Source organism: Cydia splendana, chromosome 8 (genome assembly GCF_910591565.1).
Source record: "Cydia splendana chromosome 8, ilCydSple1.2, whole genome shotgun sequence".
NCBI classification, from domain to species: Eukaryota; Metazoa; Arthropoda; class Insecta; order Lepidoptera; family Tortricidae; genus Cydia; species Cydia splendana.
This window is the reverse complement of record NC_085967.1, coordinates 10,990,603-11,002,748: the sequence shown is the minus strand read 5'-3', so window position 1 is coordinate 11,002,748 and position 12,146 is coordinate 10,990,603. Positions and strand designations below refer to the sequence as shown.

Genomic DNA, 12,146 nt, shown 5'->3' with positions numbered 1-12,146 from the left:
GTTTTTATCCCTTGTCACCATGCCTGTCACGTTCTAACAAGTACGTAAGTGCGAAAGGGACGCGCATAGTGATAGACGATAAAAATGGAACCGTGCTGAGCCCGCTGGTGTTTTATTCTATGTATTTCGTCAATTCGTTAATGTTGGCTAACGCTTGTTTGGTAATGTGATGGCCGTTTAAACGTTATCCAACCTGATTGGTATATACCTACCTAATAATTATAAGAATTGGTGCCTTAGCAGATTTAGGTAAGTAGGTAATATACTTAACGTTATCACAGGCACCAAAATGTACCTACATTACCTACAGTACCTAATACCTACTTAACTTTTATATGAAACCCCAGCCCACAGACAAAACATTCCTAGTCTATGCCCCAGCCCCAGACTATTGATAAGCGAGAATGCAGTTAAGGATGTTGAAGTTTAACGGCGTTACGCGGCATCTCGGTAACTGCGGGCGCCAGCACCAGTGAGAGACCCGCCGCGGAGCGCTGCGCATGGCTGCCGCCACCAGCTGCACTATGTGCCACATCACACAGAACATAACAAACTGTGCCAAACTTTGTGTTGACCTAATCTTATAACAGCAGTTTGAAAGTGAAAGTGCCGCCTGATCTCCTTATTGTTTATGTAAGTATGTACCACCGTGTTTTTATTGATTAGGTACAGGAAATGTTAAAAAAATGTTTTATAATTTAAAGTAGTAATGATATAATTATTTGAGATGTTCGTGGTAGGCGTACGGTATGCCGCAGACCTACCTTTGAAGAAAATAAAATATTGTTATCAGTGATTAATTTCGCTTAACATTCCGCGGTACATGCAATATTAATTAACTGTTAAGCATGTAAGTACTAGAAATCTAGACTTATAACGAGTAGGTACCTGTATAAAGATAAGCAAACAATACCGTCACCCTGGGGATGTACCTTTATGATAATTGTTTCGCTATCTCCTTCTACTTATTCGTTGCCTTTCTAGGCTAATCTCTGCAATAAAAAGGTACACTTGTTTGCATGTAGGTAGGTACTTTGCATGAAGTGTGTATGAGTTATTTAGATAAATGTAGTAGAGTGATAATAAAAATACATTATTATATTAATTATAAATCTTACATATTGTCAGGCAAATGGAATTATAATAATAAATTGCGATTGTTTATGATACCTTCTTACTGTTAAATTACTGCCGGACATCTAATGGGGTTATTCATCCATACTCGCAAGCAAATTCCTAAGTAAGTAAGTAAGTATATGCATTTTGTCTACCGACTGAAATTGGATTCTTCTACCGTAAACATAGGTAGGTATTCGTACATAATAAACACACACTAAGTAACGTCATCAATAATTTCATTTATAAGTAATCTGTAAGTAAATGATATTTAGGACAGATACAGATACAGATTTTTTATTGGTAAATAGGTACATTTTACAAGTCATTCGGTTCTTATAATTAAAAATATTATTAACAATAATAAATTAATCATGCAAATGTTATTAACAATAATAAATACAATCAATGATCGTTACGCATAGACTCTATGAATTCGTCAATTCAGTAGTAAGCTCTTTCAATGAGTAACAATTTTAGCTTTTTGTTAAATATTGTGTCACTTTTCGACTCCTTTATATAAGTCGGTACTGAGTTATAAAGAGTTGGTCCCATGATATTTAGTGACTTTCGTGATTTCGCGAGCCGTACTACGCGTAGGGTTGCCAGATCGAAAGGCGCTATTATCGGGAAACAATATCAATTTTTCGGGATTTTGGGACTTAAGTCGGGAAAAAAAAATTAGAAATGCCACGATTGCCACGATGCCATGATTCGGCAACTATTCGGTATTCGGCCTATTCGGACACTTTGCCCAATATTCGGTATTCGGCCGAATATTGCCTACTATTCGGCCGAATACCGAATATCTGTTGCATCTACCTAAAAAGAAAAATTACAAAAAAAAATTACCAGAAACTAGGTATATTTCATATTTAAAATGTATTCTTGGAAAGTAGTTAAATACGAAGGCACGTTTTTGAGCATTTATCGATTACAAAATATTTTATTTTTATCATGGGTCTGATTTGATTGACTCTAAATACTCTAATATACATTCATTAATTCTGTTCAACATAAAAATATATCTTAGCAAACGTAGTGCTTTATTTGATGGCTAACAGTTTGCATAATAATTGTGACTCAAAATGTCATGCCGAATATTCGGTATTCGGCCGAGAGAGGGGCCGAATATTCGGTATTCGGTATTCGGCCAAATTCACTATTCGGGGCATCTCTAAAAAAAATACATTCAAATTAAAGTAATTGTGTTAAAAACAACGATATTTTACATTATTGGCTCTACGTCAGCTCGCTCGCTAGACGACAGTTCGGAACTTGACATTATTGTTTTATAACGAGAAGCTGTTTTTCGGGACAGTTTACACTTTGTCGGGAATCGGGAACACCTGCTAAAAATCGGGAGAATCCCGCCAAATCCCGACCATCTGGCAACCCTAACTACGCGACGCGACAGTCAGTAGATAGGCAAACGGGTAGGTACGGGAAGCTGACATGTTTTTACTTAGGCACCTAAATTTAAGATCCTATAATTCCCATACGTCCGTAATATATGTACACCAAAAAACGATTTAACCATCAGGTCGGTACCGTTCTATTGCATGGATACAATAACAGAGAGACTGGCGTAAAAATTGTACCTGGCGTACAACAACATACACAATAGGTAACAGGAGAATTGAATACGTAGAATCATGTTATCGGTATGCGAAGACTGTTTAGTACGGTCGTCGTTATGACGTCGTCAGGTAGGTTACTCGCGCGATAGAGTCGAAAATGGCTCGTAACTACCTTTGATCGTGCCTCGTGATCACGTTCACCTTTAAAAGTCTCAAGAATAAAACTATTTCGCATCTGATTCTTGCAGGTTTGTTAATGTTTCATTGAATTTCATTGCGAAACCAATCGACGGTTTGTATCAATTTCTTGCGCAGTTAGTCACACTTACAATACCTAGGTGCTGACTTCGAGTAATAATAAAACGATTGGAAATTGTATAGAGGTTTTTATCATATTGCATCTTATGACATGGCCAACATAGGTATTGCCTTTTCGGCCAGTAGCGGATAACCAAATTAACTGTAACTACAACTTAATTTTTATCTATCCCGAATCGTCCCAACAATTCTGGAGTCTGAGCGGAAGGAGAAGAGTCGTGGATTATATGGGAACCAATACCTTCTACGACTCTTCTCTTTCTGCACAGACTACTCGTTTAGACCACCCATGTTAAGATTGTTAAGTTGCGTATGCAGGCACCGATTAAAATATTTTAGAGGCGGAAGCCGCCGAAGATTAGAGGGGCATATTTTGATTAACAAAAATATGATTCCAACATGTTATTATACATCTCAGGGCGCCCTTTTCGCACCAACATATTTTATTCACTCAGCACACAGCAGAACAAATGTGAACGTCATAGTTCGTTGCCGTTTTCCGGATACGCATGAAACTTGACCCACATACCTATAGTTGCTGATATTTATTTAACGCATCTTAACTTTTAAACCCAAGGTTGGCAGTTGTTAACTAATAGACCACCAAACGAAGGAAAAACGGGGGAAATGTAAATAATTCGTAAACGGTAGCCCGCAGGCCTATTCGGATTTCGAGATAATCACAAGATCTTGAGACGATTTAGAGATCAACTAGATCTACATTAGATATCGACTAGATGTGACTTGGATATCTAAGTCATAACTTGTCGGAATCGTTCAAGAGGACCTCCAGAATCGCGGAAACGTCAAATTTGACATATCTATCTTACAAATATTTATTTCAGAGATAAAATACATTAATATATTTAATAATAATACAAAATTAATACCTTAAAACCTAAAGGGACTAAAACTAAACTAACTAACACTACTACTAAATATAAAAATTACAAATATCTTTAAATTATCCGCATCGTAACTTGTTGAAGTCTAGTAGAAATCTAATTCATTTTCCGAATCGAGCCGCATACCAAACAATTTATTATACGTTAATAATCTGCATTAAATTTCTACAAAATAGATATACAGGATGTCCCAAAAATTGCACGTCAAACTGACACATTACCAATTCGAGTCACCCTGTATACGTCTTTGCTGATTTAAGTGCACGTGCACTCACCAATTATTATTCTTCTGCATAACCTCACCGCTAATCTGAATAATAATAGAAATAGAAAAAAAATTAAGTGATCATTGTCTCTTCAGTGTAATTGGCTGCAATTACCGAGTTAACAGATACCTACCCAACTACAATAATTCTATCATAGTTGTTATTCTGTTTAAAAGTATATATGTAAGTACATGGGTGGTACATGGTTTGGTTATTAGGTATGATAGGCAGATGTTAGATAAGATAACTAATAGTTAGATAACTATGTATATAACTAGTGGCTCTGTGAGCTGCAGACCTTGCGAACACCATGGCTCCGCCATTAAAAAGGATTACCAAAAACTGAATCGATTAAAAAAGTAGAAGAGAACAGCTGAATATACGAAAGCATTGTGGCCCTAGCTGAAACGGAGGCGCTTCGCTCGTTCAAATATGATCCGAGTAACATAATAAACTCAGACACCCTAGAAACATATAATTTATATGTTTCTATGGTGTCTGAGTTTATTGTATGATATAATAGTATATCATTACGATAAAAGTGCGAAAAGTAGGAAATTCGCAACGAGTGGCGATAAATTGAAACACTACCGAAGGGAGTGTTTTAAATCGACACAAGTTGCGAATTACCTTTTCGCACGTGTTATTGTACAACGTTTTACAGTACATATGGCCCTTTATATGTTCGAAACAGGCACGTATTGTGCTAATTACCGCACCTGAGGGCGGTAAAGTGTACCTACTGTAAAACCTTAGAGAATATAACTAACGGAGACGCCATGTCTAAAATTTTAGGTATAAAATTGTCTGCCGTTTTTTGCGGGGGAGGGGCACATCAAATGTATAGGTACGTCATGTCAGATAAACGTCAGTCCATACATATGGTTGACATGTGGTTGACCATTGGCCGCCTATTTTCGACAGAGGGGAACGCCTGTTAATGGCGGCTCCATTGTTAATTACTCCGAGTGTAAAACGTTGTACGATACACGTTCGAATAGGTAATTCGCAACTCGTATCGATTTTTAAACACTTCCTTCGTTGTGAATTTCCTATTTTTCGCACTCGTATCGTAAATGAATAATTAAGACAAAGAAATCTAAAACAAACTATTGATAATGCTGCCGGCTACTGTTTAACAGTACATACTAGTACCTATATCTGAATTTAATGTCTTGTTCGATCAGTGATAATTAAACTTGTGTACAGTCTGGCAATAGATTAATCTAAAGATAATCTTAATTATTTTGACGTCACCTGTAATTGAACAGTTTCGTGGAATTGTTTATTTTTTTAATATAATGAATACTTCTCATATCTTTGACTATTCCGCTCATTACGTGTTATGTATGGTATGTCATTAAAATCATCCATCACCTATTACAGCTCACTGTGGCGCACGTCCATACCAAGTTGCTTTAATTCGCTAATCAATATATGTCATCCGCATTTATGACCGAGCGAGTGAGAAGCGCAAACGATGCCTCTCCGTTTCAGCTCGAGCAGAAATGATTCGCATGTATGTCCGGCTAATACAGGTCGCATTTCTCAACTGATTCTCAGGAAATTTTGTGAGCAGGTTTGATAATTACATACATACATACATACATATATGTATATGTACATACAGTAGAGTCCGGTTATAACGACGCCCAAGGGACCGCTGATATTACGTCGTACTAACCGGACGTCGTACAAAACGAACTGCCAATTTTAATATATTTTTTAATCAAAATAATTACATCATTTTGTATTTATTAATACTTATGCGATAATGAAAGAAAAAGAAACATTTCTTTTAAAATATTTATTTACGTTAGTATTACGACACCTTGTCTTAAATGGAGAGACTTGTGTGTTTAGAAGAAACCACTTTTCAAGGTACGCGTACTCACTCGTCATCCGCAAATTACTCGAATCCCGTAAAATATAAAGTCTTAATTCTTGGGGATCTAATCAAGATGACGTTGTTTTATCACACAGTTCCTATGGCCACCTCCTGTGTCCATCATCAGATCAGCTCGAAGGTACTTACCTACCAAAATATGTATTGCATTGTCACCCAACTTACATAATTATGTATGTGAAGTTCAAGCTCAATTGAATAATGGGAATTGGGTTTTATTTAGTTTGCAAAATTACGAAAAGTCACATGACTATTTCATCTTGCTCCGTATAGGCAAAAGGGGGAGGGTAGTTGGATGCGCGGGACGGAGTAAGCTTCTTACCAACAATTTATTTGTAAAAACTACGTCGCTCGTCGTTGTAACCGGACTTGACGGACTTATTTTGAGTCAATTTCCGTCGTTAAAAGCGATCGGTCGTTATAAGCGGAGTCGTAATAAACGGTTGTGCTTTCATAATAGCTTGTACTAAAACCAAACAAGTGCCTATACTTTAGTCGCTATAAGCGGTTGGTTGTTATATGCGAAGTCGTACTAACCGGACTCTACTGTATATGCATACATACATATATGTATTTTTTGTTGATTCGGTTTTGGATTTTTCGCAGCCATAGATTTATTCAGTTATTAGATATCGTCGATTCGTCGCTAAGCTTAATACCAAATCTTAAATGTGCGGGATTTTTATAACTCATTATTGTCATTAATTAAGGCCGAATATTTGCGGCGCTTGAGAACCTAGGTCTACACTTATAAAATATTTTTGCATGTCATATGAGCACCTGGTGGTCTAGCATAAGTTGCGTTCTCGCGCGCGAGTCCATACTTGAAGTCGCGCTAGATGTAAGGAGTCGCGCGCGAGAACGCCACTCATGCTAGACCGTCAAATACAAACACAAATAACTTTATTTTGCATGAAATATGGTACAGAAGATGGTCAGACAATATTATACATAGTAGGTAACACATATTTCACCAGCATCTGGCATGCAAAAAACTAAAATTACAACTAAAACTAAGTTTAAACAATCATAATAGTCAAGGCCTTTATAATGTCACCCACCTCAGTCAAAAGATGCCATGTATTCCTCGATGGAATAGAAGGCCTTTTGTACGAGCCATGCTTTTAGTTTCCCCTTAAACATTTTCAAAGGCAACTGCGTCTGGAGGTCTATTATGTTAGGAGATAGCAATTAATTTCACAGAACATATAGTGCTAGCTTATCGCACTAGTGCGATAATTGGCACATTACGCTACTATGTCGAAAATTTAAAGGGCCATAATATGTACTGTAAAACGTTGTACGACACATGTGCGAATACGAACAACAAATCAATTAATCAGAACCAGACGAAAATCGAATCCACAGCAGTACTAATACGGAATCCCCAGTACTGCGCAGGAAGAAACACTAAGGCGAGAGCGGCTTATGATTTGATTTACTATCCGAGATAACGTAATAACGACGGGGCTATCCAGGTTTCTACAAAGGAGGGGAAAAGGGGAGGGTCATAACGCAGTCACACATCCTCACACCTAGTATTAATTACACACCAAGTATTAGTATCTATCTACCCCATGCTGACTTTACGATGCCTTGTATTCGGGTGGGCTAAAAATCTCCCGTCTCTCCTACTATCCTGCATGACTGCAAACTGCAAACCCTACACTACTGTCCTATCTACTGGGTGCTCCGGTGTCTCGGGCAGGCTGTGGGTGCCTACGGAGTGGTGGCAGGGGTTGTTGCGTAATAAGCCGGTTTGCGCGCGTACTTTGTTTGATTTCGCGTTTGAGGCTTAGCCGGTGTGAGGTGACGCTGACACCTCCATTGACTCGCTGCCGCATAGGTTGAATCAGCAGAGTCATGCGAGCTTTCAGTGCTATTTTGTATCAACATTGCCTCCCCTTTGTAGTCTCCTCTTCCTAGTCCTTGCTGCAGGATCTGCTGGCTGGAGTGGCCCCAAGTATCAGTATCAGTATCAGTACGATACATGTGCGAATAGGTAATTCGCAGCTCATGTCGACTTAAAATACTCCCTTTGGTCGTGTTTTAATGTATCGCCACTCATTGCGTATTTCCTATTTTTCGCACTTGTATCGTAATGTACTATTACAGTACATCTGGTGCTACTTTACCGCCCGAGGGCGGGATTAAAGACAATACTTGCCTATGTCAAAAATTTAAAGGGCCATATGTACTGTAAAACGTTGTACATACCTTGTATGTACCTATGTATTGCGAAAAGGTAATTCGGAACGAGTGGCGATAAATTCGACACGAGTTCCTGCTTTTCGCACTTGTATCGGAATGTACTATTATGGATATGGTCAGCTGTCAACAATGACATTTCTTCAACCAAACTCTTTCTCCATACTTTACAACCCGGTGAAGTGAATACGAGTACGCTTTCCGCATTTTTGGCGTGGTCCTTCAAAATATTGTTAAGCTGGTTTTATTATGTTTGTATGTATCACATGGTGATTAAACAGATATTATACATAATGAGTAAATTATCTACACAATGTGATAAGCTAATCGCTTTATCCGGATATCACTACACCTTATAAAACAAAGTCCCCCGCCGGGTCTGTCTGCTTGTGTGTTTGTTTGTTTGTTCGCGACTCAAAAACTCACAAACTACTGTATATGAACTCGTGCTAAACTCTAATCAATATGTAAACTGGCCCTAAGGCAAGTGTACACACTCGTAGGGGCCTCATCAGATTTTTTTTATTGATTATGTCCGAAATGAAGTTAATTAGAATACTGATGTCTTTGAGAAAGTTATGCTCAGGAACCTATGAAGTGAATTTACATAATTGTAGTAAGAATTCGTTTTTTATTTCTATTATTTGTTAAATGGATGTTTATTGTATTTCAGAGTCATCATTTCATCATCTTCAACTTGTTCACGGAATCTCTACTTAAAAGAAAATGGATTACGATAATTACGATGGAAGTAAGTAACAAAGTAACCTTAAGTTAGTTAAGTTATTTTTTTATTTACCTTAAGTAGTTTTTTTAATAAGGTAATTAAACGTACTAGTGCTCGACATGCTAATTCCCAATAGATGACACCTTGCTGTCACCTCTATTGACAATGAGTTATGTTTCAAGATCAAGATGACATGACTGTGACCGCGTCGAGCACCAGTACGTTTACCTTAGTTAATGATATTATTTTGTCCAATAAAGATTATAAAAAAAGGAAGCCGACTTAATCATATGGCTTATAAAAATGAATAAGATTAAAAAAAAAAAGATTATAAAAAAGGTACCAAACGAATTAATAATTATTAAACAAAGGTTACAATGTAGGTACCTAGATATTTTGTTTGGGATCGCAGAAACCAGGAGCGAGAGTTTTATAAAAAAAATGTAAAATTTTGGTTATTAATGTTTTATTATTGTAAGTAAGTGCATTTCGTTTGCGTTAAGCGTATATTTATTTAGTGAAGTACGGTTTACTCGGGTAATTCCGAAATTCGATAATTCCGAAATTCAGATGAAAATCACCCAAAATTCCATCATGATAAAAGTCTCACAGTTTTCGACATTCGGAATTACCCGAATACACCTTACTTATCAATATCCAAACCAAACAGATACATACATTTATTAAATAGGTATTTGTTATTTTGTTATTTACGTAGTTGGTTTTTGCTACACTCTACCAGGGTCATTAATTATACCTGTTTAAATACTCTACTTGTTTGTTGTTTGTTTGTGTTGTTATTATTTGGCTCGAAAATAGCGAATTATCTCTATAATACAGTCATTTTATACATTTTGCGTTTGCGTCAAATCCGGTAGTTCTGATTTTTTGCAGACTTGTTTATGATGTTGGACCAATGAGTAGGTAATCCAAGTTTGAGACCTCGAGCGCCGAACGCAACTTTGTCAAAAATCGCGAAAATTTCAGATTTTGTTTAGATTTGGGCGATTATAACCCTAAAGGACTAGTTTTCGATAATATCTTCTGCGCGGAATCAGCTTTGTTTGACCTTAGGAACCCACGTGCCAAGCGGCATCCCCTGAGACAAAAGTGCATACTCACTGCACTCACTAAGCCAACGAATTCAATTTCAAAAAAATTATAATTTTTGAAAAGCTATATCTCGGAATCTCCTAGATCTACAGAGACAATTCTAGTGTCGTACTGTAGCAAATTTAGTCTACTTTAAAATCGTATTGAGAATGTACTATCAAAAACTAGTCTTTTAGGCATATACTCGCCCAAATAAAATAAAAAAGGTTTTTTCGATTTTTCACAAAGTTGCGTTCGGCGCTCGAGGTCACAAACTTCGATTATTCATTGGGCCAACATCATAAATAAGTCTACAAAAAATCAGAACTACCGGATTTGACGCAAAAGAGCCACATTACAAAATTCGACAAAGTTACTGGATTACTAGGTATTTTAAGATATTTTTTTTAATATATCCCACTAACCCGGGGTTAACCGGTTAAACCGTTAACCCAGTGTCAAATTGTACTAGTAACCATGTAACTCCAGGTTTAACCGGTTAACCCCGGGTTAGCCAAAGGTGCAAGTGGCTATAAGTGAAAAGGTTCACATAGTTTCGTGGATCTCAAGAAGACTAACCGCAACCATTTTTATTCGCAGAGCTGACGACGGCGGAGCCAGGAGTGTCGATGACAGCGCTGGAGGAGGAAATCCCGTCGCTGACGGTGGCGTCCATCATCGGCGTGGCGCTCGTGGTGCTCGTCGCCATCGCCATCGTCTTCGTGCTCGGAGTCCTCATCGACTGCCGACAACAGTGAGTTCTAGCAATCTCTTGACAGTCTTAACCAAATTGGCCAGTAATAATATGAAACAATTCCCAAAATAGTCCAAAAAGCTGCAAAAACATAATTAGGCAGTATTAGGTACGATACTACTAAATTTTGTTTAACTTAATATCAATTAGATGTAAATTAGAACTCAAATTTAGAAGCCGCAAGCCTCGTCGCTCGTCTACCATTACCAGTAGTAAACTTATTAGGTAATACAGATCGCACGCTGGATTTATTTAATTTCTAAATCTTTCGCTTCGCCCTATATTTAAATTCCTTGATCTTCAAAATCGACAGTCAGTCTTAGAGTAAAGATCTCTCATTTATTATTTTATGATTTATACTCACAACCCACAGACAAAACATCCTCTAGACTGAGCATAGTCGCGCTACCCCCGCTGCCACGCAGTGACGCATACGGTAAATTTACTCCATGTTCGAGTCGAAAGTGTCTTTGTGTGACGTCCGTGAACTCGTTCGTCGTTTGAACGGACCAATCACGGCACGGGATCTCGCTAACCTCGTCCCGCGCACCCCCGCATTTTTGGCAGCATCGGTTGCATGAAATAATTGCTCTAAACTACGTCTAATTCCTAGTCTATGTCACAACCCCATTTGGATATTTTGGACCGTGTATTATTGGTACAATATACCTACAGTAATGAAAAAAAATATGTTTCATTTCAGACGACTACTAGATGAAAAAATGGGTGAGATGAAACGTGCCAGGAGCTTGCGGGGCAGGCGTGCGCCTGAGCAAGACGCCGACGACGCCAGCATCGTCAACAACGAAGAGGCCCCGCCCACCAGCCTGCCGCCCGCCGCCATGCTTAGAGATGTGCCATGATTAAACCGACTTTACGTATTGGGTTTTACCGTGACTTTAATGTCCGAACTATATTCTAAGAATAGTCTACAAAATGAATGATCGAGGAAAACTCTTTACAAAAAGCCTCATCAAGTAAATACGTGCCTGCGTAAAAAAAAAACAATATTCCAAATAGTATAATTATATTTTAGTGAATTTTTATATGATTGATGAACTATAAGGTATTATCATAAGATGTTTAATTCATAATGCACCAAGCGTCTTAATTAAGCAACTTATGGTAGAAATACACACTAAATGAATAAAGTGACTGTTATATTTTGTATAAATAATTATATACCTATAAAAATAAGTTATTGTCAGGGATCGGATATTCTGCTGCATACCTGTTTATCCAAAATTAGCTAAAGACTAATGGTCTTATTTATT

At 37.6% G+C, this 12,146-nt stretch overlaps 1 protein-coding gene across 1 annotated transcript; it reads left to right on the top strand.

Annotated features, from left to right (window-relative positions):
* The first annotated feature begins 390 nt into the window (after nt 1–390).
* Nucleotides 391–11,877, top strand: LOC134792845 (uncharacterized). The gene is made up of 4 exons (XM_063764251.1): nt 391–633; nt 8,973–9,050; nt 10,719–10,872; nt 11,576–11,877. The coding sequence occupies exons 2-4, from the start codon at nt 9,026–9,028 to the stop codon at nt 11,733–11,735; spliced, it is 339 nt and encodes a 112-aa protein (XP_063620321.1). The 5' UTR covers nt 391–633; nt 8,973–9,025; the 3' UTR covers nt 11,736–11,877.
* The last annotated feature ends 269 nt before the right edge of the window (nt 11,878–12,146 follow it).

Coding starts and splice junctions, on each gene's coding strand:
- LOC134792845 (XM_063764251.1), top strand. CDS start 9,026: ATGGATTACGATAATTACGATGGAA. Junction 9,051..10,718: donor TTACGATAATTACGATGGAA/GTAAGTAACAAA, acceptor TTTTATTCGCAG/AGCTGACGACGGCGGAGCCA. Junction 10,873..11,575: donor CTCATCGACTGCCGACAACA/GTGAGTTCTAGC, acceptor GTTTCATTTCAG/ACGACTACTAGATGAAAAAA.